Here is a 26,526-nt window from a genome sequence, read left to right on the forward strand (position 1 = left end):
GCTTCTGTATATGTGTGTGTGTGTATGTGTGTGTGTGTGTGTGTGTGTGTGTGTGAGCAGAGCATCTCAGCTGGACTGATCAGTGGGAAACTCTGCACAGCCAGAGATAATATGTGCGAGTTTTGGACAAAATCTGTAGTAGCAAAAGGTGTAGTGTTTTGAAGAAAACACAGACTGGCGGAAGAATTTTTACTGTACGACCTACGGTTCAAGAAAGACATAATATAGGCCAGAACGTGACGGACTTTGGTGTGGAAGATTTATTTACAAACGGATTCCAACGTCACAGCAAAGAAATAAACGTCTCTCTTTGAATAGTGGGCTATGATTGGTCACCCACAACTCTGGGGTGAACAAAATGTAATTCAAACTCAGAAGTGCCAGACCAATCTCCCCAGGGATTTTCTGTCCTGTGGCAGATTAATCTGGTTTCCAGACTACTTTCATACCACCAGCACCACCAGGCTGATTTGAAGCAGAGGTTCTTCCCTGGCCTACTGGGGGTGTACACTACAGGCAGCGATTCACGCTGATCCGTCCAGCAGTGCCGGAGATTAGGTGCTCACAGACAGGGCGAAAACAGCCTGCCTGAGACAACACCAGCATGTTGTTGTGCTTTCCAGTTCAATAAAAACAAAGGTCTGGTTGCTGTACTGTTTTGATGTGTTCTTATAAAACCCTGTCTTTGAAGGTATAAAAAAAACATCTCATTCACTTCTCACCTCAGGGGCTTTAAACCATGTTTTCACATCAGCCAGATCACTGAGTTGCACTTAATACGAGAGCCAGCATTCTCCAGAAGACAGCACTCACAGGGACAATTTCACAGTCAGTAAATTTCAGCAATTCCAAACAAAATGCAGCCGTGCTGCCCTGTGTGCACCAGGTATGTAATGAAGGTTACATTAAAGATTCCTGTTCTGTGTCCTGACGGCTCATACAGTTACTATGTGTGTAAGGATAGAAAACAATCTCAATGTCACAGGTTCGAATTAGGCTCAAGACCGACGTTGACTGTCATTTAGCTTTCTCTCCACGGTGCTGTCCGACAGAGGCGGGATATGCTTCAGAACAACTACTGCTCTGCGTAAGTGCATACAGTAACAACAAGGAAACAAATATGAATACATTATTTATGTTCACTCACAACAGTGGCCTGGGGTTTCAAACAGCTGGGCAAGGCATCTGGAGGCATAGCATCAATCAAAAGAGCTCTGATGTCATCAGCCTGCGACAGAGAGAGAATGAGGAAGAGGAACAAAGCGTTAGAATCAAAGATCCTGGATCTTCATGAGACGATCTCATTCCACGTCTCGCCACTACTACGAAATGGTACACACTTGCAGTCTCCTAACAGGGCATTGTTTGTTGTAAAGTCTTGTGATGTTGCAAGATGGTGTTGCTAACACAGCCAGGTCTTAACACTTATTGTGCTAATGACGTGTATACACGTCCTCTCAAGTGTATACATCCTCTCAGTGCCATGGACATGTATACACATCTTTTAGCCCTTTTAAAACAGGATTTGTAATAAATTATTTGACAACGCTTTACTCAGCGCTGCCGGAAATGTTTTGTGCACAGCCATTCACTTCCTTATTTACGGGCTGACAAGACTTGCTATTATCCCCGAATCTAAGCACGCACACACGCATGGACACACACACACACACACACACACACACACGCATGGACACACACACACACACACACACACACACACACACACACACACACACACACACACACACACACACACACACACCAAGCTGCATCCTACCGTGGCCAGATCTAACGGGGTTTGTCCTTCCTGGTTCTTCATGGTGGGATCAGCTCCGTGGGCCAATAGCAGGGCACACAGCTGGGTCCGCCCCTTCTGGGCGGCCTCGTGGAGCGGGGTGAACGCCCACTTGTCTGTGGCGTTAACACACGTGTTGTATTTGATGAGCAGGGCAGCTATGTCCACATGCTGGGAGAATGGAGAGGAGGGGAGAGGATTGGAGAGGAGAAGAGAGGAGAGGAGAGGAGAGGATTGGAGAGGAGAGGAGAGGAGAGGAGAGGAGACGAGAGGAGAGGAGAGGAGAGGAGAGGAGAGGAGAGGAGAGGAGAGGAGAGGAGAGGAGAGGAGAGGAGAGGAGAGGAGAGGAGAGGAGAGGAGAGGAGAGGAGAGGAGAGGAGAGGAGAGGAGAGGAGAGGAGAGGAGAGGAGAGGAGAGGAGAGGAGAGGAGAGGAGAGGAGAGGAGAGGAGAGGAGAGGAGAGGAGAGGAGAGGAGAGGAGAGGAGATTGAACACGATAAGATAACACTATAAGCATCAGTAAAGGGTGATTTATGCTTAGTTTCACACCGGTGTTTTGCACCAAAAATAGCTGATGTAGAAGCATATGCTAGTTTTGGTGCATGACACAGGTGCACATCTAAGTGTGTGTGTGTGTGTGTGTGCCATACCCCATATGAAGCAGCGTTGTGTAGTGGTATCAAGCCTCCCTTGTCCTGTGCGTTGACATCAGATCCATGTTCCAACAGATACTCTGCCACCTCCAGGTTGTTGTAACCAGCTGCACACAGATGGACACACACATTACACTTCTGTGACATTTTACCTTCATCATCTAGTTTAGTGTTTAGTGTAAGGATATAGTTACCCTTAAAAAATATACTGTAGATTGTGCATTACATTCACACACACACACACATTCATACTGTACACCGATGGAAATTAGAGGTTCAGTCTTGCTCAAGGACACTTCGACATAAACTCAAGGGGAGTCCGGGATCAAACTGAGAACCTTCCGGTTCCCAACCGGCAACTCTACCCCTGAGCCACTGTGTGTGTGTGTGTGTGTGTGTGTGTGTGTGTGTGTGTGTGTGCACGTGCGTGCGTGTGTTTGTGTGTGCGTGCGCTACCTGCGAGGTGCAGGGGCGTAGAGTTGCGTCCCTGCGTGTCTCTGCAGTTGATGTTGTCTGGCGTGCAGAGCTTCTGCACGCGGGCCAGGCAGCCCTTCTTGGAGGCGTCCAGCAGCGCGGCGTCTCCTCTCAGCAGGTCCTGGATGTCCGTGTCTCCGTCCTGGACCAGGTCCAGCGGCGCCTTCCCGTCGCGGTTCTTCTTGGACGGGTCGGCTCCGTGCTGGAAGAGGACGGGACGGGGAGGAGGAGAGGCAGTGTTGATTTCGTCGACTGAAAACTATGACGAGAAAATGTCCGTCGACTAGCTTTATTCACTGATACAAACGAAATAAAAACTATGAGCTATGATGTCTAAAACTATGACTATGACATATGGGAGATTTCGTCAAACAAATACAAATGACTGGGGAAGAGATCCAGTCAAACTAAAAGACAAGATTTGGTTGCATTCGGGTGTTGCTCTCTGAAAATAGCAGATCTACAAGCTCACGATGCGTTGTGAGCTTGTAGATCAGCAAAATATTTTAATGGGACATTCTGCACGAGTACTTTTACTTTTGGTAAGTACATTTTGAAGCCAATACTATTGTACTTTTACTCAAGTGCATTTTGACTTTTTTACTACGGAGCAGTTCTACATTGCAGCATTGATACTTCCACTTAACACATTCTGGACGGGAACCCCTTTTGGTGTTTTAGGCATTATGTTATACTTTAGCTGATGGAAAATGTGGTGCAAATCTTTGAATATATATTCTTTCAGAGCATTTTTAGCTAAAGTCTTTGCTATTGGGGGGGGTCCCTGGAACAACATATTTTCAGATGGGGGTCCGCGGCATTCTGAGGGTCCTTGACATGAAAAAGGTTGAGCACCACTGACACAGAAACATAGGTTTTTCAGAAAGCCTTTAGGATTTAGAAGCCTTTTTTAAAGATTAAGCCTCAGGTCTAAACATGCACAAGTACTTTTCCCACCACTGTAAGCCATATTGGTAAGCGTGCCATAGCCAGGGCCTTGTAGCGTACCTTGAGCAGCAGCTTGCAGATGTCGTACTTGCCCTTGGCGGCGGCCTCGTGCAGCGGCGTGAACTTCCACAGGTCGGCCACGTTGACCGACGCGCCGTGTCTGACCAGCAGCTCCGCCACCTCGTAGTGGCCGTAGGAGCAGGCGTTGTGGAGAGGCACCAGGCCACTGCACGCACACGCACACAGACACAGACACACACACAGCAAGAGTGTAAAGTCTACTCAAGTACGGTATTTAAGTACAATGTTGAGGTATTTGTACTTTTTATTTATGTAATTTTATTTATTATCAAAGGATTCTGAGGCCCCCCTGGACTTTGGGAAACCCTCTTAAAGAGCATTGATTCTCAGACATTTTAATTTCAAGGACCCCCAGACTGGGGGTGCACGATTATGAAATTATGACCGATATCCGATCTCACAAGCCTAGGCCCTATGGGCTTGGCCCAAAGCCTGTTAATACAGTATTTAATCAATCAATAAATAGCCTATACTCTTTTCCAAGTGTCTGTTTTCACAACTAAATGACTGCTGAATGAGAGGAGTACACAAATTAAATGTAAAACATATTTACAGTTAATTTTTTACGTTTTAAGATTTTACGTCATATTTGATTTGGCTTTTGTTCTAGACTAGAGGTACTAGACACTTTTGATTTATATTGAACACATTGATGAATTTTCATTGCTGGTTACCGATTAAATAATCAGGATTATTTTGACATCGATCCGATACGGCATTTTTATGGCCGATTCCGATTATGCTACAGATTATATTGTGCATCCCCGGCCCCAGTATAACATGCATTGGAGCCACATACCCCAGTATTTCTGAGAGTGTACAAATGGAACCAAACGGACACACACAGTGGGGTGGCAGTGATTCAGGGGTAGAGTATGGCTGGGTGAGAAAACTGTGAGGTCTGAACCACTAATTGCTCCTGATGTGCAGGTTGGTGCCTTGCATGGTTTCCTCTAACATCGGTGTGTGAATGGGTGAATGTAATGCGCTTGTAACACACACACACACACACACAGGGCCGTACCCCTTGTCCTTGGCGTGCACGTCAGCTCCATGATGCAGAAGGTACTCCACCACTGCCACTCGGTTGTAGCCTGCTGCAAAGTGGAGAGGAGTGGAGTGACGACCCTCCACATCTCTGCAGTTCACATTCTGACCGCTGCACATGGACTGGAGAGAGAGAGAGAGAGAGAGAGAGAGAGAGAGAGAGAGAGATAGAGAAGATACAGAGAGAGATATAGATAGAGAGATAGAGATGCCATATTTACAGAAATGTTCAGATCCATAAAGGTTATTATCTCATCTTACTTTATGCAGGGTTATGCCTTGCTGATGAGAGCAGCGGTACTTTATTTAAACTCTATTATACATTTAGATACGCATCAGTGTCTCACACTGAAAATAGCAGACCTAAAAGATCACAACACGTTTGGGACGGGTGTGACGGTCCCCGTTGTGAGCTTGTAGATCAGCGTGAGTGAAACAGATGCTTGATTCATTCCGTTTCAAATGTACAACGGGTGACCCCGTTCCCCAAGCACCAAAAAGGAATACGATTTCCATTTACAAAGCAGAACAAGAGATAAAGTACAGAAGAAGTTACTGTCGGAGTACGTTATAACGAACGGCTGAAGTTAAAACAAAGGACAAATTCATTATCCTAGCTCCAAACCGCCCAGTAAGCTCAATCATTACCACTCCCTTTCAGAAGGATTTAAAACTAACGGAGAGGAAAGTTTGAAATGTGGTGAAATTATGGTTTTAGACTAGGACTTTGTTACAATGACAACAATGAGATGAACTTACTGTACCGAAGAAAGCAAACACGCATGCACTCACGCACGCACAGAACTGTGGAATATAGTTGCTGCCCTCTTTATTTGCACATCTATGATCTATGAAGCATCACTGAAGTCTACTGTACATTTCCCAACCAGGAAATCTGGTAATTTAATTCATTTTGAGAAGAAGCAGGTTTAAAACATATCCCCACTGGGGAGGTGATAGAAATGAATCACCAGCTAATTCAACGCATAATCATCTAATCACAATTATTTGAGATAATCGCAATTGTTAAAAGGGACCAGGACCTATACGGGTGTATGTACCTTTAATGCTCGGGACAGGTTACCATAGTTACAACAAGGAGTGACGTAGTCACGTTACGTGCCTCAGCCCGCGAGAGAGAAGGAATGTGCTGGAGCCCTTTGTTCTAAGTCAAGTTTAAGTTGAGAATTTTACCTCCGTTTGTATCGTCTGAACTAAGTTCCAGTATATATTTTTTCACAAGCTTTGAGTCAATGACGGAAGTAAGTGCATGACTATGTTAATATTGTTGGGTTTTATGCCCCGAGTGATTCACGTTGTGTAAGAGATACAAGGAGATATGCTAACGTCATGATATAATACGTGTCCGGACTCTGGAGTTACTGTGGTGGTTTGTTAATTACTTCTTTGAGTGAAGTATGGTGTATCACCGTTTTTTGGCACCAGTAAAGTGACCAATTCATAGCATTCATTCCAGGCAGTTGTTTCTGTCATGATTCGGTCCCCTTTATGTGGTCACCAGGGGTCATCCCTTCAATTATATCAGACAGTTCAGTTCCCTGCAAAGCAGATGATATCTTTGGAGGATGTTAATTATAAACTTGTGTTCAAAGTGAAAAGGGAACGCTACCAATGTCTACAGATGCAGTTTACTATTGAGCATACAGTATATGGTGTGATTTATTACCATGATATAGTTTGCATAGCCCACTCATTGTGATGGAGTGGTATTTATTATTTGTTTGTCAAAGTACCAGTAACTATAATTATAGATTCATTCGGTTTATATTCAGCAGAACGGCTGAATATAAAGATTGTGGAATACTGGAAGTCAAGTCTCGGTCCAATATTGCATCCTGACTGATGCACCATCTTGGGTATTGTTGACAGACATATAAGAACCAGTACTCGGCCTCATACTATTTTTCAGCAATTAATTTGCATAATCGTCAAAAAAAGAAAGAAAGGTTAATCAATAAAATCAGATCTACATGCTTACAATGTGTCACTTGTTGCGTCACACAACGTCTGTAATTTCTTTGAATGTTCAACCATCACTGTAGCTTGGGTCAAGGTTTTCAAACCCCAGTTAAACACAGGAGACTCCTTTCTATCCAATGGAGTGGCTAATCACATACAATCACCTGGTCTCCCGGGTCTAATCGGCCTGTCATTAGACAGCTACACTATAGAATTCCTGAGCGCTCATTTAACGATTTTTGTTGTGTAGAACGTCACACACTTAGGAAGGGGGGGGGGGGGGGGGGGAATCCAGCACTATCAGAAATCCCAGAGAAACTAACGTGCGCTGTGTGTATAAGAGAAACGACGATGAACTCTATCTGAACCTGAAAACATTAATCATTAAAGGGTTAGGGTTAGGGTCAGTTAATGTGTGTGTTTACTTTACTTTATTTGTTTATTTCGAAGGGACAGAGCATATTAATGAACATTACATATAAATGTAGCGCAAATACACTTTGGGGTTTTGACAGGGATGCTAGTTTCCATCCGTAGTCCCCAGACAGTTAACACTAAACAATACTGGCATAACAGTGGACAGCATACAGCATACAAAAACATGATACATTTCAAACACGGAAAAGGGGAAAATAAGAAATTGAGAAGAGTAAGAAAAAGATGAAAACTAATTACTAGGGTAGGCCAACTCTAATTGTGGACTGAGAGTCATATGTGATCACAAGACTGGTTGTTCTTTAACATTGTTTCAATTGTCCTTTAAAAGCTGTGAAGGTGGGGATCTCCGTTAGGCCTCACTCACACCTTTACAACAGACTGATGTATGCTTGTTGTATGAGATGTATAGCTGATGCAAGCTCGCAATGCATTTCCAATGGGAGTCACATGGTTTGACAACATTTGTGTTGTATGAAGGGGTGGGGGGCAGTCGAAACACAGCTGAAAGCCGTACAACACAAATGTTGTGTCAAACCATGTGACTTCCATTTGAAATGCATTGGAGCAAGATGTATCACACCCTTTGTAATTGTATACATCTAGCATGCATCAATGTTGTATGCTAGATCGAAAGGTGTGCAGCCTTAGTGTGACAGGGAGCTCATTCCAGTATTGACAACCTTTGATGGAGAGAACATTTTGACTGAAGGTAGACTTTCTGCCATAGACCTCACAGTCACATGTCTGGCAGTGGTGGGAAAAGTACTCACATTTTTTTTACTTAAGTAAAAGTATCAATTGTGCAATGTAGAAATACTCTGTAAAAGTCCGGAATTGAGAATTGACTTGAGTAAGAGTACAAACGTATTGGTATCAAAATGTACTACAAAAGTAGAAAGTAAGAGTGTCTCATTTCAAGTGTATAAAAACCGTTTGAAATTGCAGATCGCATTGTGAGCTTGTAGATCGGCTATTTTCAAATGGATAAAATATATGAAAATATATATAGGGCTAAGTTTTGAATGTATGTTTTGTAATAATAATCCAAATCTACAAAGTAACTAAGGCTGCAAAATAAATGTAGTGGAGTAAAAGTACAATATTTGGATCTGGTATGCAGTGGAGTAGAAGTAAAAGTATTGGGAATTTGGAAATACGTACAGTACAAATACCTCCAAATCATACTTAAGTACAATACTTAAGTAAATGTACTTAGTTAGCCTACTTTCCACCACTCCAATGTCTGAGGGAGCTCTTAAGCACTCTAGCACACTTCAACATTCTGTCAGCAGCCCCCACAAACTAACGCAATAAAACAAAATTACCACTTCAACCCAATCTACTTTCTGCCAGCACCACCCACGCACCCACATATAACAAAATAAAACAAAATTGCCTTTAAGGTGAATTGAGACATTATATTACCTTGACAGTGTCCAAGTCTCCAGCTTTAGCTGCCTCTAGAAGTCTGTAGTCCATGTCTGAATTTCTTGTGGGAACATTCTCTGCACAGGGGAGGGGAATGTTAGAATACATAAGCAACATACATGCTTTATAAATGGTATGAATAAAATAGAAATATGAGCTTTTAGATATTTGTTTTTAAATTATTTTGATAATTTAGACATTTTCTGTGGTTCGGTGATTAACTGGCGAACATGACCTGTCCGTGTGCCGAGAAGCCATAATTCCTGTTGTTCTTTGTCCAAGCGCTTCACTGGCATTTTCCATTATTAAAATATATTTGCGGGTCAACTTTGGTTTTTAGGTTTGATACAATTTCACGGTCCGTGCCTTTTTATTTTGCTGGCGTTATTGCAAACTGGTGACGCCTTTTGAGCCGTTATACTGTAGTGTGTGATAAGTCAAAGTCAAACAGAAGTCAAACATGGACTTATACTGTACTTTCTTGTCCCCGTCTCGCCTTTCTGTAGAGCATTAAAACTACAACCTCTGCGGCCACAAAATTCGATATCTTTTCGAAGGGGGTTAATATAAAAAATGCCCAATTTAGAAAACAAATTATATTGTACATTCTGAAAGGAAATGTGATGCATTTAAATCAAGTATTTTGCATAAAATACCATAAATCTTTATTTTGCCATGCTTTTGTGCTCAGACACACCCAGCTAGCCACACACAGCTCCGTAAGGGAGTGGTTGCACCACTCAAAAAAATGCCCAAGGGGACAAATCACAGAGCACCCTCTTGAATTCTAAAAAAGTGACCCCAAGCTACAAAAATCAGTTGGAGAAAAATACTTTTACTGATCAAACCATGTTCACCCCCACGGCTCCCAGACTACAGAGGGCATCATCATCAAACCCGGAAGTTATGCAGGAATGCCTACTGACGGAGTGGCAAAAAACTACTTTGCTGGCCTTGATAGCCCATACATCCAAACAGAAAAGTCCTATCTGATTGCATTAACCGACGTTAGTTATCTTTAGTTATCTAAAGTGTAATGGGAAATATGAAATTGTGCATTCACACCAGTAATTGTAAAAACTGCATATCCTGATGTCTAGCCTAACTGGGTGTGGTCTACACTGAGTACTAGGCCTCTCTCGACTTAATCAACTGTTTACGCACATCAATAGGCTTTTGTTATGACCAAAGTATCGGTGAGACGGTTCCTGGATCTCCAGCTGTTTAGCAACACCAGCCCAGCCTCTGTTTTTGTAAAGGTCATGTTTATTCATCACAGATTATTCAAACCCATACTAGACTCCGAGCACTTGTCATTCTAATTAGATTTGTCCCATTGTCTGATGTGGAGGCTACCTGTCTGGTCATGTGACCAACAGTTACTCCTCCTCCTTTGAGTAAGACTGTATAAAATTGACACACATGTATTGTTCTGGAGTTCAGTCATCCGACATGCTGGAAGATGGTTGTGCTCTAGAGAATCTCGAGATCTCTATTAAATTGAACTGAATGCCTCATATCATCTTGTCCTCACCTTATCTTTTAGTTTAAGTGATCTTGTGTTAGTATAATTTCCACTACATATCTGGAGGTTCTGCCGAGACTGATTCATCTGCCGTTCCCGGGCTCTGGTTTCCTGGGATAATCCATCGATGGTGGCTTTCTAGCCAAGGCAAATCCTTTGTGCACAAAGCAACAATTGGGCCGGCCTACGGATCCCAGAGCTGGTGGACGGCAGGCGACATCAGCTGTTACTCAAATAAGGTGAGAGGATGCTATGATTCATTCTACAAAAAATTGTGTGTATGTTTAAACCGTAGCCTATGTTCGGGAAGAGTCCCAGTAGCCTACAAAGTGTATAGCCTATGTTCGGGGAGGGTCCCAGTAGCATACAGAGTGTATAGCCTATGTTCGGGGAGGATCCCAGTAGCATACAGAGTGTATAGCCTATGTTCGGGGAGGGTCCCAGTAGCATACAGAGTGTATAGCCTATGTTCGGGGAGGATCCCAGTAGCATACAGAGTGTATAGCCTATGTTCGGGGAGGGTCCCAGTAGCATACAGAGTGTATAGGGAAGGGTCCCAATACAGTGTGTTTTTTTAACTGTATTTGGGGAGGATTCCATAACCGTAGCCTATGTTCGGGAAGAGTCCCAGTAGCCTACAAAGTGTATAGCCTATGTTCGGGGAGGGTCCCAGTAGCATACAGAGTGTATAGGGAAGGGTCCCAATAGTTGTTTTTTTAACTGTATTTGGGGAGGATTCCATAACCGTAGCCTATGTTCGGGAAGAGTCCCAGTAGCCTACAAAGTGTATAGCCTATGTTCGGGGAGGGTCCCAGTAGCATACAGAGTGTATAGGGGAGGGTCCCGGTACAGAGTGCATTTTAAACTGTATTTGGGGAGGATCCCATAGGGTGTATATATATTTTTTTTTTGGTGGAGGGTTTAATCTATTGTATGTAAGCTCCATATTATGATTGGGTGTCTTTTGTATCCCAATACTAACATCCCGATTTTGTCATCTTATGTTTCTATGTTTCTATGTTCTAGATATACCTGTATGTCCATACCTGTATGTCCTATTCGATTTCGTCATACATGAGTGTGATTATGTCAAATGAATAGAATTATATATAGTTGAATGACAGAGTTCTAAAGCAATTTTTACTGTTCACTGAATGGTGATAGTTGTGGCAGAATATGAATGTTTTGATTTGCTAAACTACCCTTTCCACTACAAAAGTCAATGAGAGTTATCTCACAAACCAAGGAAGCTCTGATAAGGAACAGAAGTGGTCACGTGACTGGGCTGTGCCATGACACTTTCATGGACACTTTCATGGAAGCCAAAGTAAACTCACACCGGAAGTGCAATGAATACAATGTCAGTGAATGGAGCCGGCTGGACCAGCTCATTACAAACATTATTTATGAACAATTGAGACCTTTTGTAAAGTAATCACTTCTGGAAAATAACAGAAGACACATTATTGTCTGCTGTGTTGCAATTTGATGTGTACACTGTGTAATGTTTATAGAGGTATGGTATATAAAGAGTACAAAGTACCTTTCTGAACGCAACAAGTATCGCAAGACTTCCCACCGTTTCCTGTCTGGCAGCCAAATCTTGCGATACTTCGGAGTCAGAAACGATACCTACTGCTGTTTAGATCCTCGGATAAAATGATATACTGTGCACTCTGAGCACATCGAAAAGTAAGTGATTAGAAAACAACCTGTGATATGTCTTCTGTTATTTTCCAGAAGTGATTACTTTACAAAAGGTCTCAATTGTTCATAAATAATGTTTGTTATGAGCTGGTCCAGCCGGCTCCATTCGCTGCCATGCCACTTCCGGTGTGAGTTTGGCTCCCATGAAAGTGTCCTGAAAGTGTCATGGTGCAGCCCAGTCACGTGACCACTTCTCTTCCTTCTCAAAGCTTCCTTGTCACAAACCAGGAAAAGGGGAGGTTGTCTTCTTAACATTCCTATCTCCCCCTCCCCCTCTCTCTCTGACTCACACTCTCTCTCTCTCTCTACTACAGGCACACACATACACACACACACACACGGAGAGAACAACAATAAGATTTCCCTTCCCATCAAACAAACAACTTCCAGTGAGGGAGCGACTTCCACAGCTACAGCAGAGAATAACTTAAACTTGTTGCCGGAGTTTAACAACAACCAGGATTCACAGTGGAAGTAAACTTCAGGGAAGAGAGAGAGAGAGAGAGAGAGAGAGAGAGTAACCACCACTGACTGCCTCCCTGCATTGAACAGAGTGTTTGTAGCTTCACTCAAAGACAAAATGGCTTCCACGTCGTCTCTTCCAGAAGAAGATTTGTCCTGTCCTGTGTGTCGAGACATCTTTAAAGATCCTGTTGTACTATCCTGTAGTCACAGCTTCTGTGATGCCTGTCTGCGGGAATGGTGGCGAACTAAGGAAATACAGGAATGTCCACTTTGTAAGGAAATACATTCAACAGGTCATCCACCCCGTAACCTGTCTCTGAAGAACCTGTGTGAGGCCTTCAAACAGGAGAGACAGAGAGCTTCAAAACGTAAGAGAAGTTCATCAGGGTCTGAGGATCTCTGCAGTCTGCACGCTGAGAAATTCAAACTGTTCTGTCTGGAATGTAAACAGCCAGTGTGCGTTGTGTGTCTGCATTCAGAAAAACACACCAACCACAGTTTCAGACCCATCGATGAAGCTGCTCTGGATCACAAGGAGGAAGTCCAGAAATCACTTAAGACTTTACAGGAGAAACTGGAGGTCTTAAATGAAGTTAAAACAAAAAGTGACCGAACAGCAAGACACATTAAGGTCCAGGCCCGACACACAGAGAGGCAGATTACAAAACAGTTTCAGAGGATCCATCAGTTTCTAAAAGAGGAAGAGGAGGCCATCATCGCTCCACTGAGGGAGGAAGAGCAGCAGAAGAGTCAGATGATGAAGGAGAAGATTGAGGGTCTGAACAGAGACATATCAACGATTTCAGACACAATCAGAGCCGCAGAGGAGGAGCTGAGAGCTGAACACATCTCATTCCTGCAGAACTACAAGAACACGATGGAGAGACTCCAGTTCACACCGCAGGACCCACAGCCGCCGGTTTCAGGAGCACTGATAGACGTGACCAAACACCTGGGCAACCTGACCTTCAGAGTCTGGGACAAGATGAAGGACATTGTCTCCTACACTCCCGTCATTCTGGACCCCAACACTGCCATTCATGCATACATTGTGTCTGATGATCTGACCAGCGTGAGACAGGGAGAAAGACAGGGTTGGCTTCCTGCCAACCCAGAGAGGTTTGACGTCCTGCCCGTTGTCCTTGGTTCTGAGGGCATTAACTCAGGGACTCACATCTGGGATGTTGAGGTTGGAGACACTACAAGCTGGACACTGGGTGTGTTAGCAGAGTCGTTCCAGAGAACGGGACAGTTCTCTAGACCGTTAAAGGGTAAAGTCTGGGGAATAAAGTTAAAGGGAGGTAAATACATAGCAAACACCTCAGAGACACACACGGATGTCTCACTGAAGCAGAAGCCTCAGAGGATCAGAGTGCAACTGGATTGGAATGAAGGAAAGCTGTCATTCTCTGATCCTGATACTAACACACACATGCACAACTACACACACACTTTCACTGAAGCACTCTTTCCATTCATAGCCTCTAGTAAAACTGTCCCTCTGAAGATTTTGCCTGGGAAGATCAGTGTAACTGTGGAACCCTTCAGTTAAACAATATGATGTTATGATGGTGATGATGATTATGAGGCTTATGAATCATGTTCATGATTCTTGATTATGATTTTTAAATGTCTTCATGATCTTGCTCCAGCGGTCGCTCCAGCAGCCAGGTAGGCCAACCAATAGAACCACAAGGGGATCAGCAGCTGGCAACCTTAAGGTAGCAAAGCGCAACACCACATTTTGGTCAGTCATCTAATTCAGAAAAAGGGATACACCTGTGGAATGCCCTACCAACTGAAATAAAAAGACTAACTGATCTAAAAATATTGAATGAAAACGTTAAAACAGTGGTCAGGCCAGAGGTGCGAACTCTAATATGTTAAGCACATTTATAAATGTTGAACTGTAATTTGGGAATGTTATTGCTTTTGTACTATACTTTAGATTAGAGCTTCTTGAATGTATATTATGAAAAATGATTATTTTTAGTTTGTATAGGAAGGCCTAACCAGGGACTTGGGTCGCAAATTAGCCTCGGTGCAACGGTTTTATGTCTTTATAACTTTTCTTTGTATTGTCCCAGTAATCCTTTTTGTAAAAAACTAATAAAAATTATGATGATGTTGATGGAGTATAATATTACTCAATTTCATAGAAACAATGTGAATCAGTTGTGGTTTACAGGGAAAAAATGCTCAAGTACAAATTGGTTTTATAGATGCTCAGATTTCTGGCTCAAGTACAACTTGATTCTACAACTACTCCGATTTTTGGCAGGGATTTAACACTTCCTGGGCTGAGAGCTACTCACGTTATGCCCAATAAAAAGCGCCATAGGTGTGTTTGTCAAGAAATATGAATCTGGGGATGGGCTTTTCCCATCTATAAGTCTAGCTATCCATTATATCTTGTCTTAAAACGTTCGTTCAGTCAACGGCAAATTATTATTATTACATTATTTTAATATATTAAATAAATTATAAATACATACTATACAGTATGCACACAGACATTGTATTTTGTTCTGACATTATCCAAGGGCATAACATTTCATGACGGGGTGACACTGAAAGTTGGAATCCACCGTGGGGAAACCGGCTTTGTCGGGCGTCTACACGAACACAAAGGGTCCAGGGGAGGGAAGCCGTGCGGGAAGGCTGATAACGAACATACTCCTACGCGCTGGGGGGGGCGGTTGGGGTCAGCGGGGAGTGATGGGCGGGAGGAGTAGGACGAAGGCTCTACGTCCTGGTGGGGGATCCTCACTGGCAGGTGAGGATACAACACAGCAACGTGTGTGGGGGGAGGAATCAACTGGAATAACGACTAAATTGGCGAGGAAAAGGGGGTAAAAAAAAAGAATTGGAAACTCAAAAAATGTAGAGAAAAAGTAATATACTGATACCATAATAGAGAACGAAAGTCTGACATCACTGCCGCTATATGCCGCTATCCCCCTGGGCCAGAGTTATTTATTCTATTGAAAATACCATACGGTCATCTTCAGATGGCGCCATATACGAACTGTGTTCCAAAGATAAACTAATGAGGCCTGGGGTACACGTGTATGGATATCTTTCTAAACGAATATTGTCGTCCTCCGTAAAATGAAGAAAGAAAAGTAGCAAAAGAAATCCTGTCCAAACGAGAACAATATACGCGTCTTGAAAGCGCCAATCGTTCACTGTCCCAACTACATCAAAGGTGCGCGACTAAGTGTCCCAGTAATGGTACCGTAATTTCCGGACTATAAGGCGCACCTGAATATAAGCCGCACCAGCCAAATTTAGGGAAAATCCCAAATATGTACATATACAAGCCGCACCGGACTATAAGCCGCAGGTGGCCCCCTAGTGGCCGTTACGTTAGCTCAGAGCCTTATATGGCTCTGCGTCAGCTGTAAAAATCCATAGATTAGCCGCACCGTTGTATAAGCTGCAGGGTTCAAATCATGGGTAAAAAGTCGCGGCTTATAGTTCGGAAATTACGGTATATCTGGTTCATCCCTGGACACACAGAACACAATTTGTGAACAAGAATGGCACATTGGCTGATGGCATCATAACCCACACACACACACACACACACACACACACACACACACGTCCGCACCATTGAGTATTTGCTTCACAGCTTCGTTGCCCATCTGAGCAGCGGTGAAGCCCTGTAGCGACACCAGCGTGGCATCTGCCCCGTATCCTAGCAACAGCCGCACGGTCTGGAGGTGTCCCGCCAATGCAGCGCGATGCAGCGCTGTCTGGCCCAGTGTGTCCACCGCATTCACCTACACGCACACGCACACGCACACACACACACACACACACACACACACACACACACACACACACACACACACACACACACACACACACACACACACACACACACACGTCCTAAAAAGTGATTGATTATCCTAAATGATAGATTAGTTACATTAGTTAGATACACCACGATTTGGTCTTAAAAACAGGGCTTATAGAATAGATTTTGTGTAGAGAAGACCCAGTAGTAGACCAAGTAGTGGGCCAATTTTTTCCCCCATGATTTTGCAACCCTTTTTTCCACCCATTGTCAATTATCTAATGTAATCGCCTGGCTGGCCAGGGGGAGGTAGTTTAGAGACCAGGATTACTGCATGTTTTTTGTGGGGGTACCTACCCTAGGGGACACGGGGAGGACATGCTAACTCCACACAGAAAGGCCCTTTTGCCAGGGTATGGGTACTGATGACGCGGACGAGAGACCACACCCCCAGCGTCCCCAGCGGGGATCGAACCCAGGACCTTCTATCTGTGAGGCGACAGCACTACCGACTATGCCACCATTTAAGTTTACCAAGAAACATACCCCACTACCAGAATCAGAGAGGCAACGTCACTGTGTGCGTCAGCTCATCACGGGCTGACCAACACTCCACTTGCTTCCAAACTTGCCACAGACTCTTCAACACTTCTCTGTCTATGATCTAGGCTTATTATCCCGCCCTCAATGTCTTCACATATTGTAAATTGTACATTAAATATAAAACGCATCATTCAGGCACATTTCAGCCACTTCTTTTTTTTTGCCCATTAGGACCCCTCTATGCAACGTCATCAAAAAGCAACACATCAAAAGCATGGTAACATCATTCTACAGGCCACAGATTTCTGCGTCACACCGGCCAGCCAAAGGCCGGTCGAGCTTCTAGTTCATAGAAAAGAAAACAAACAATATAAAGGCACACAACGCTGATGTGATAGTGCTGTAGAACAAGTCTATGTAGCCATCTATGAAATCTATGAGAAACACAGTTTCATACAATATGTAGTAGAGGTCCCTGCTTCAACTCTTTCGCTCAGCTATAAGGGGTCTTTGACCTGCAGCATGTTGAAGAAGACATAATGAAGGCCATTGGAAGGAGGTACGAATGGAGTCAAGGACATGAAAATCGAATTAATTGGCATTTAGAGATGGATGGATGGATCTATCCATGGAGCCATCGGCAGACGGATGAGGGGCTAATGGATGGAGACGGGCAGAAACTGTGCCAACAGACGAGTGGATTGAAAGGAGTCGCTTTGTTTACCTTCGCCCCGTTTTTCTGCAGTACGTCCATGATGTCATTGTGAGACCTCTCAGCCGCGACATGGAGGGGAGTCATGAAACTAGAGACAGAGAGAGAGAGAGAGAGAGAGAAAGATATTAGCCCATTTAGGCCTGACGTCGAAAAAAGTAAAAAAAATCTTCCGAAAGAATATATATTCAAAGATTTGTGCCGCATTTTTACGATTTTTGAAAAATAGCAGTCCTACAAGCTCGTAGTGCGCCACTCGGTGGCGCACTATGAGCTTGTAGATCTGCTATTTTTTAATAGCTAAAGTATAACATAATGCTTTGTTAAAACACCAAAAGGGGTTCCCGCTCAGAATGAAAAATTAAAGGTATGCGAGAGATTAAATATTTCAGTGGTAGAAAATAGCAAAGTAATATTTAAGAGAACACTTAATAGCACACGACAGGTGATACGGATACAGTAAACAATCATTCTGTAAACCAATGCATATTTGTCTGTTTGGGCTCTAATCACTTGCGAAGACAGACCATTATTTTGTACTTTATTGCCTTATGTCACCATCATTGAACGCTCCAAATCAGTGGTTCTCAACCTTTTTCCATTTTCATAAGCTGTATGACTTTGTAAACTCTGAGAGTTTACACACCAAATGAACGCGTTGCATTTGTACAGTCTCATTGTTACAGACCAGCAAAGGGTCCATTTGGAACCCCCCACATTGAGAACCACTGGTCTAAATGAACCACATTAATTATATTTAAATACATAGTAGATATTTCTTTAACTGACTGATTATATAAGGAATAATCAGCCTTTCATTGTTACGTTTTCAGGAGAGTCAAATCGGTTGTGTTTTATGTTGTTGTTTGCTAGGGGCCAGGGATCACAGTGAATATATACATCTTTACAGAGATACATGAATACTAAAGGACTGCATTTAAGTGTAACAACCTTTTTTCAAAGTCCGAAATTAAATGAGAACACAGCGGAATGGCCGTGGGTGGAATGCTGGTAATTATGTATTTTTTTCATGTGCGTGTGACTGGCATTTTAAGTGGTCTGGGATACAGTTATGGTTTCAAATGCACAGGGACGTTTTGCGTTATTGATGTCTGAGCTGCAAAACAGAGAGGAAGGAAAGAGGAAGAGTTGGAAGTGACCAGTGATTATAAATGGTTTCCGAGTGGTGTGGTGGCATACTGTATATCTGCAGACGTACAATACTAGGGCTGCAACCTACTGTACTTAAAACGTCATCGTACAACAATATCGCACAAAATCACAGATCATTGTCGATCTGCTACTCTTCGCTATTTTGAAATAAAGAACATTTCCATTTCCCCCTTCCAAAATACATTAGTAAAATAGAATTAGATTAAATTGATTAGTTGTATTAACTGCAGCGTGATGTAAAATCACACCCGTGTGAAGTGAGGGGTGCTCTTATCATCGTACATCCTCATACTGTACATCATCTGATTACGGCCAATCAAAATTCGCATCCTCGCCTTCGTCTTGAATGTTTGTGTTGCGCAATGTTTGTGTTCACTCAAAATTGTCCATTCATTGTCAATGGCATTTAATGTTTGTGTAGGACAAAGTGTGTTTGCGCACACACACTAAAAGCTGGTACTCAAAAAGAAAAGAAAGTGTCCTAGAATGACTTTGGCTGACACAAAAACGGGCCCTAGGTAAATTTGCGCCACTGTAAAAGATGTACAGTATCAGTCTTGGACAAAAGATACAATCACAACAGTCAGATCTTGATCGCCCTAGTGTAAATATTAAACAATCTAGTAATAATCTATTATTATAATCTCAAATCGTTGCAGATTCACTGTACATGTTAAATGTAGTGTCTAATGCACATTCTATTTTATTTACAATGTAGTTCAGTAATTAACCCATTAAAACCGGGAAAGCATCCGTGTCATTTTACATAAATTTGCATCGCAATCTTTTAACCACTTCAGCCATATTTTATACTTAGGCTATTCAAAAACCATGAAAATATGAGCAAATAATTAAATCGAACATTTTTAATGATTAATATTTGCTGGGTCCCTAGAACAAAATATTCTGAGATGGCCAAATACATATGGTATGGTATAGCAATATGTTTTTTCAGAAAACTGTTGTAGAATCGGCCTCAGGTCCTAAAGGAATCTAAATGGATACTTACTCTTTGTTCTTCTCATTGACGTTGGCACCTTTTCTTAGTAACAGCTCTGTCACCTGCTTCCTCTTCGGGTGAGGGGAGGAAACCGCACAGTGCTAACAAACACACACGTACAGTTAATAATACCATTACTGTTGTGTTCATGACACGTTGTTACCACTGTGCAAATGTTAGTCAAACAGAATCATTCATCATCTGACAGTTCAATTCATTATTAGCATAATACCACGGTCAAACCTCTCTGTATAATATATGTGTGTTATGTGTGTTAGGGGTGCAGTGGTTTACGGTTTAAAACCGAACTGTACGGTACGGCATACACGGTTCAATACGCCCTTATGAACCGCGCGTGTGTGTGTGTTGTGAATAAGTCTCACCAGTGGACATTGTGCATTTGTTTGTTTAACTGTATGTGTTTTTTTTTGTTTTTAGTTTATTTGCTTTTCATTTCCTGATGTTTCTTTGCAGATTTTGTTTAGTGTTTGTGCTGCCATGTGGGTGTGGGGGGAAATAAATATGTGAATAATTGCTTTGAAAATACTATGTTGTAAAGAAAAATCAACGTAAAAAAAAAAAAAAAAAGTCTCACCAGTGCAGTCTCATGTGTGTGAGGATGTTTGAAGTTGATAATCTCCAGGCCCAACGACTTCTTGGCCTTGGCCATGTCTGCCTCCCGAGCAGCCTGAAGCAACGAGTGTCCTTTAAACTCATCTGCACTCACACACACACACACACACACACACACACACACACACACACACACACACACACACACACACACACACACACACACACACACACAGTTATAGGTGGGATAAGTTAAAAGTAGCTTTATATTGTGACAGTAATCATTGTGTTTGTTCAGTAACATGAGTCTCCATGTCTCTCCGTCTCTTTAAGGAACGGAAACATTTTCATGCTGGGATACCAATTTGATCCAATCAGGAGAGAGAATTCACGCAGGATGCAGGATAAACATCACAAGGCGTAAGCTTGTAGAGCTGCTATTTTCATTGCGTCTGTGTGACACTCTTGATGATGTAGGTATAGGGCATTCATTTAGGAAGAAATGAAGAAGCCCCGGAGTAAGAAAAGCAAAACAAAACTGTCAGGCTGTTAAACTGCAGGTCAACAAACAATTCAGAATCTTTCATTCAGTGTTATCTGGTCTGGCGTGTGGGCGTGTGAATGTCTGCCCGGGCCTGACCTTCCAATTCCCCATCATGTTGTGGAGCTGTCTGCTCACCTGGGGTTCAGCCCAGCAGATAAAAGCCCTGGCTCTTCACTCCAGCCCTTGCCAGTTTGGTCAGTTGCCAACCGGTAAAGATACTGTGCCTCATGCTCTGCTTTTTTTGCTTGTTATCAGCATATTCCTAACTCCTCGTGTCCCTGATTGTGCCCCCAGTACCTCAACGCCTGCCTGCCTGCCTGCCAACCAGCCAAACCTACAGCCCGTCCATTCCTAATTAGTTTGCATTTTTTGGATTAAGACTGAATAAAAGACCCTTTCTTGTTAACCTGGTTCTGAGTTCTGCTTTTGAGTCCTAAGATATACAACACACCCCAACATTCAGATTCAATTGGATGGGAATTACTAAATCACTGTGTGTGTGTGTGTGTGTGTGTGTGTGTGTGTGTGTGTGTGTGTGTGTGTGCACGCGCGTGCACGTTTTCATCAGCTTTGAAACGGAGACTATAAAGAAAAATGTGTGTGGTTGCAAAATAACTCATCGTTGCTGTCGAGCAGAAACCTTGTATCTCAATATTTCAAATAGTTTTTTTCTCCCTGTAAATTAATGCCATATATTATATATAGCATACAAGAGTGTTGCACAAAAGTATTGTGTAAATACTTCGTAGTGAAACAGTTTAGCGATGCCTTGTACATCAACTATTTTCGTTATTAGTTAAAAATAATATTAAAACTGAACTCTTTTTTTCTCCGTACAAGGTTTACACCCGACAGCGACGTAATGTTCAAAGGCGTCGCAGAGAGCTTCCCAGAGGAGGGGAAGACAAGCGACTTATCTTGTCTGCTTTTTTTTCTTTTCCGAGTGACGCACGCGTAATCAAACGTGGCACCGCTGATAGCGTGAATTTAATTATATCCCGCTTTGACTCTCTGATGTTCAGCCGATCTGGTCGCAATATCCCCCATGATTCATTGTAATTACACCAAAAGTGAATAAAGGTCATTCAATATCAACTGAGTGAATCCCACTCCGATTTAAATTCAGTCGCTATAGGGCATAGCAGTGGCGGACATTTTCTGGTGCCATCATTCCAGACCCCATTTATTTTTCCCATAGACAATTATTTTACGCGTATCCAGGATCCTAGTGAATCATGACCATAAAACATTTGATTCTGTAAACAAATAAATAATAATACAAATATATATATTTAATTATATGATATATTATAAATAATAAATAGCAAATACCCTTTGTTTTGCTGTTTTAAAAATCTCCCACATAATCAAATGTTTTATGGTCTAGATTCACTAGGATCCTGGATGGCTCGATTCTAGGCTTAAAATAATTGATATAAATATTTTCAGAAATGTCTATGGGAAAAATGAATGGGGTCTGGAATGATGGCACAAGATAATGGCCACCACTTCTTTGCTCCATTACCAAGGTTGTTTATTGTCACTGTCGGACAGAAACCTTGCATCTCCATAATTCCAACCTTTTCTGTTTTCAGTCAATTGATACCCGACTTCTTTGTAATACAGTGTCGCGCAAAAGTACCAAACACAGCGGATTTACAAGTGACTAAATTACTACAATGGATCCTCCGGAACAACGGTTATTATTTCATTTCCTGAAAAGTAATGGTTTTGGACATACAAGGTTTCCTGCCGACAGCGATGTTATGTTGGGGAGATTAAAAGAGATTCCCATACAGCACCCGGGTATACGAGTCCCACAATCTGATGCAGAGATGCAGCCATGCACGCAAAACCATATCAATCAACAACACAGGAATAGAAGCTTCAACGCGTGCCAATGAATCACCCTGAAAGCATCCACAGATGCAGCCTGATTTATACTTAGTTGCTTGGGGGGGGCACGACTCCTGCAGGCCGGGGGGGGGGGGGGGGGTGAGAGGGGGGGCACGACTCCTGTGGGGCGAGAGGGGCAGTGGTGGAAAAAGTATTCAATACTTAAGTAAAAGTATCAGTACTGCAATGAAGATATACTCAAGCAAAAGTCCGGAATCCAAAATGTATACTTGAGTGAAAGTACATTATGCAGAATGTCCAACGTGTGTTTGAGCGTGTGTGCGTGTGTGTGTAATTGTATTACAATTGTATTTCTATATTTGTGAGGGCCAAATGTATAAACTGAGTAAAAAGAAATGTGATGAAAAATGTCCTGGTCTGAAAAAGTTGGTTTAAAAACAGTTTGGGAGTTAGCGGTTAGAATTAGGATTTGGCATTACATTTTTGTGGGTTAATTAGGGTTACGCCTGATTTATACGTAGTTTCCAGACCGTGTCGTGCACCGACAACAGCCGAGATTGCCTATTTTTTAGGTATAGTAATTCAAACATATGTGTGTGTGTGTGTACGCGTGCACGTGCGTTCCTCTCACATGTGAGTCTCTCCTTGAGCTCCGGCGTGGGGGCCATGTCCACGGAGCTCTTGCTGTGACAGTTGAGCAGGCCGGGGTCGGCTCCGTGGCCCAGCAGCAACGAGCACACCTCCACGCGGTTCTTAGACGCCGCCTCGTGCAGCGGGGTGAACTGCCACAGGTCCATGGCATTCACACACGCACCGTGCTGGAGGGGAGAAAACAACAACGACGACGACGACATCAGAAGTGTTTTAGGGCAGTGGTTCCCAAACGTTTTCATGTCAAGGACCCCCAAAATGATACTCATTAGTCTGAGGACCCCCCCCCCCCCCAATCTGGAAATAAATGCAAAGGACCTCATAAGAGAGGAATTATACGGCTCTAGCAGTGATTCTCAAACATTTTCATTTCAGTTGACCTAGATTAAGCTACGGCCCCCTATTTAACCCATTCTGACCTGAGATCAGATTCATACGAGGTTTCCGCCGGACACACACTGGTCTGATGAACCCATTCTGACCTGAGATCAGATTCTAAAAATGTCAGTCGCTCTTCGATTTTTCAAAAATAGCAGACCTACAAGCTCGTATCGCGCCACTCGGTGGCGCGATATGAGCTTGTAGATCTGCTATTTTTCAATAGCTAAAGCATAACATGATGCTGACACCAAAATGGGTGCCCGGTCAGAATGGGTTAATGGCATTTATATCTCTGGGACCCCAATGTTAATTGTAAAATCAAAGTTAATTTAACTCTGAGAGTGTACAAAATAATGTGTACACTCTCTGAGTTACAGAGCTATAAAGGGCCCATTTGGTTCCTAACTATCATTTAGCTGGGGACCCCCTGGAACTCCCTCAAGGACCACTAGGAGTCCCCGGACCCCACTTTGGGGATCACTGTTTTAGGGCTGCGCGACGTGATGTGAAATCGATGTCGCTGGCCGCTCGGACACCCACCCAGCTGAAAATGTTTTGTGCCAAGAAATGATTTAAATATTTTCAAACACAGAAACAGATTGAATTATTTTACTGTTAAGTATGAACATATTCGTAACCCCCCCCCCATATGGGACGTTATCTGCCAGCTACGAACATGTTCGTACCTAAAGCTTTACACTAAATATGTTCACTTTTAACATTGGTCCGGTTGCTAGGCAACGCCTCCAGCACCAGGATTTATGCACACATTTACATCCAGTCAAAGTAGGATTTTCAATGCCTCATAACTCTGAAACTACAAGCGTTGTCTGAGGTTTTCATGATCCATCCGAGGTTCGGATGTGATTTGTGATTTTGTACCGCAATGGCGGCCTCAAAGCCAGGTAAGTGGAAATGAAAATGACCAAATATAGCAAAATAGCCCTGGCAAGGCTTAGCTGCCACCTAGTGGCAACAAAAAAGTTAAAATAGCAGATGTACAAGCATGCAGTGTGGCACGCAATGCGGCACGAAGTGACACGCTGTGAGCTTCAAGATCTGCTATTTTTAAGAACCACTGTTCTAAATCAGAAAAAACATATGTTGCTACTTGCTATAGTATACAGTATAGCAAAAAACTAAAATGTGTGTGGATGTGTGTGTGCGCGTGCGTGCGTGTGTGTGTGTGTCTCTCTATGTGTGCGTGTGTGCGCATGTATGCGCTCGCGTGTGTCTGTGTGTGTCTGTGCGTGCGTGCGTGTGTTACCTTCAGTAGCAGCTCAGTGACTTCATAGTGCCCATAGGAACATGCGTTATGCAGCGGCACCAGGCCTCTGACAACACACAAACAATACAACAATAATATGTTTTAGTTTCAGTCCCACAACATAATATACAGACAGGGGAGGGCCATTTCATCCTGACAAATGTACAGATAATGTACTCTGTACTGAGAATGTACAAAGGGAACCGAAGGATCCATTTAAGACTGAGAATTCTAGAGGGTATGCGCATGCATAAAGTGAGTGGCAAATGAAGTTGCAACGTGAGTTCAACGTCGTTTAACAACGCTGAATGCAATCAGATAGGAGTTTCTGTTTGGATCATGTATGTGCTGTCAAGACCAGAAAGTATATTGTTTTTTTCTACTCAGTAGGCGTTCCCGCATAACTTCCGGATATGATGATGATGTCACACACATAACCCTCTATACATTTTTGGAATTAAACATTGTTACATTAGACACTCATGAAGGAGGAGGTTCAGAGAGGGATCATATCAAAACTAAAACAAAATGTGTTCCGGGATTCTTGTTCAAGAACATTTCTTCATGATTAGTTCATTTGTTACTGTTCAACGCACCTCCATCTGAACTAAGTGAGTGATGTGCCATTATTTCCTTGTAATCTGCTATTTTCACTATTTAAAAATGGTTTAAAAATAATAATAATAAAAAAGGAAGGGTTTTGTACATAGGCCTAAAAGGTTTCCACCAAACACTGAAAATATATGTATTTATAAGCTATTGACAAGCAGTAAGCCCAACCCACTATGTCACTGTCCATGGTGTTGTAACGGCCGTCTCTCTCTCTCTCTCTCTCTCTGTGTTTGTATTTGGGTCCCAATGGAAATACTGCGGGAGCAGATGGCACTTAAACGTTGCTGCGGGCAGCAGTGGGCGGTCAGAAATAAACTCTGGGCTGTGCACCAGTTATTCTCAAACATTTTCATGTCAAGGGCCCCAGATTGATATGTACTTTGCCGAGGGCCGGTGGACCCCCATCTCAACATTCTGACTTCGTATCAGGGACCCCCAGAAAAGATTTGTGTTAAGGAATGTCTTCTTTCTTCTAAATATTAAAAAAACAGCAGAGCTTATAGAGCGGGTATTTTTGAATAGAAGTAGAAAATAGGATTAAAGTGGTTTAAACTGAATATGATGTACAGTATAGTGACACATTTTGCAACCACCTGGAGACCCTCCACAAAGGGGACCACACTTTGTACGGTTTTCTTTTCTTTTCATACAGTACCAATTGCTCCATTTTGGTCAAAATGGTCAGAAACCCTGCGGGAGCAACGTTGGTGTTGCCATGTCGTAAATAGCAGATATACAAGCTCACAATGAGTCACATTGGTGACACAGCACCCTGCCCCTGGTTCCATTTGGACAATGTCAGGGTTAAATGAACACCCAGGACTAACACAGATACACATACACATGCCATTACATTTCCCAGAAT

At 42.9% G+C, this 26,526-nt stretch overlaps 2 protein-coding genes across 2 annotated transcripts in view; one reads left to right on the forward strand and one right to left on the reverse strand.

Moving 5' to 3' along the window:
* Window positions 1-26,526, reverse strand: part of LOC310879394 (poly [ADP-ribose] polymerase tankyrase-1) — a 69,937-nt gene that overhangs the window by 13,210 nt on the left and 30,201 nt on the right. The window contains exons 8-20 of the mRNA XM_083794035.1: window positions 25,050-25,116; window positions 23,382-23,568; window positions 20,372-20,493; window positions 19,786-19,877; window positions 17,616-17,694; window positions 16,160-16,331; window positions 8,844-8,923; window positions 4,978-5,123; window positions 3,933-4,098; window positions 2,907-3,126; window positions 2,448-2,557; window positions 1,781-1,969; window positions 1,148-1,228 (exon numbers count right to left, since the gene is read on the reverse strand). Coding sequence (XP_083650161.1) covers window positions 1,148-1,228; window positions 1,781-1,969; window positions 2,448-2,557; window positions 2,907-3,126; window positions 3,933-4,098; window positions 4,978-5,123; window positions 8,844-8,923; window positions 16,160-16,331; window positions 17,616-17,694; window positions 19,786-19,877; window positions 20,372-20,493; window positions 23,382-23,568; window positions 25,050-25,116 — 1,711 coding nt within the window. The remainder of the gene's footprint in view (window positions 1-1,147; window positions 1,229-1,780; window positions 1,970-2,447; window positions 2,558-2,906; window positions 3,127-3,932; window positions 4,099-4,977; window positions 5,124-8,843; window positions 8,924-16,159; window positions 16,332-17,615; window positions 17,695-19,785; window positions 19,878-20,371; window positions 20,494-23,381; window positions 23,569-25,049; window positions 25,117-26,526) is intronic.
* LOC310879611 (nuclear factor 7, brain-like) lies at window positions 10,299-14,268 on the forward strand (the record flags this gene model as incomplete). Its single annotated transcript, XM_083794382.1, has 3 exons — window positions 10,299-10,311; window positions 13,023-13,944; window positions 14,196-14,268. The coding sequence occupies 3 exons, from the start codon at window positions 10,299-10,301 to the stop codon at window positions 14,266-14,268; spliced, it is 1,008 nt and encodes a 335-aa protein (XP_083650508.1).

This window comes from Protomyctophum parallelum (assembly GCF_964188405.1).
Source record: "Protomyctophum parallelum genome assembly, chromosome: 21".
In the NCBI taxonomy this organism is placed as follows: domain Eukaryota; kingdom Metazoa; phylum Chordata; class Actinopteri; order Myctophiformes; family Myctophidae; genus Protomyctophum; species Protomyctophum parallelum.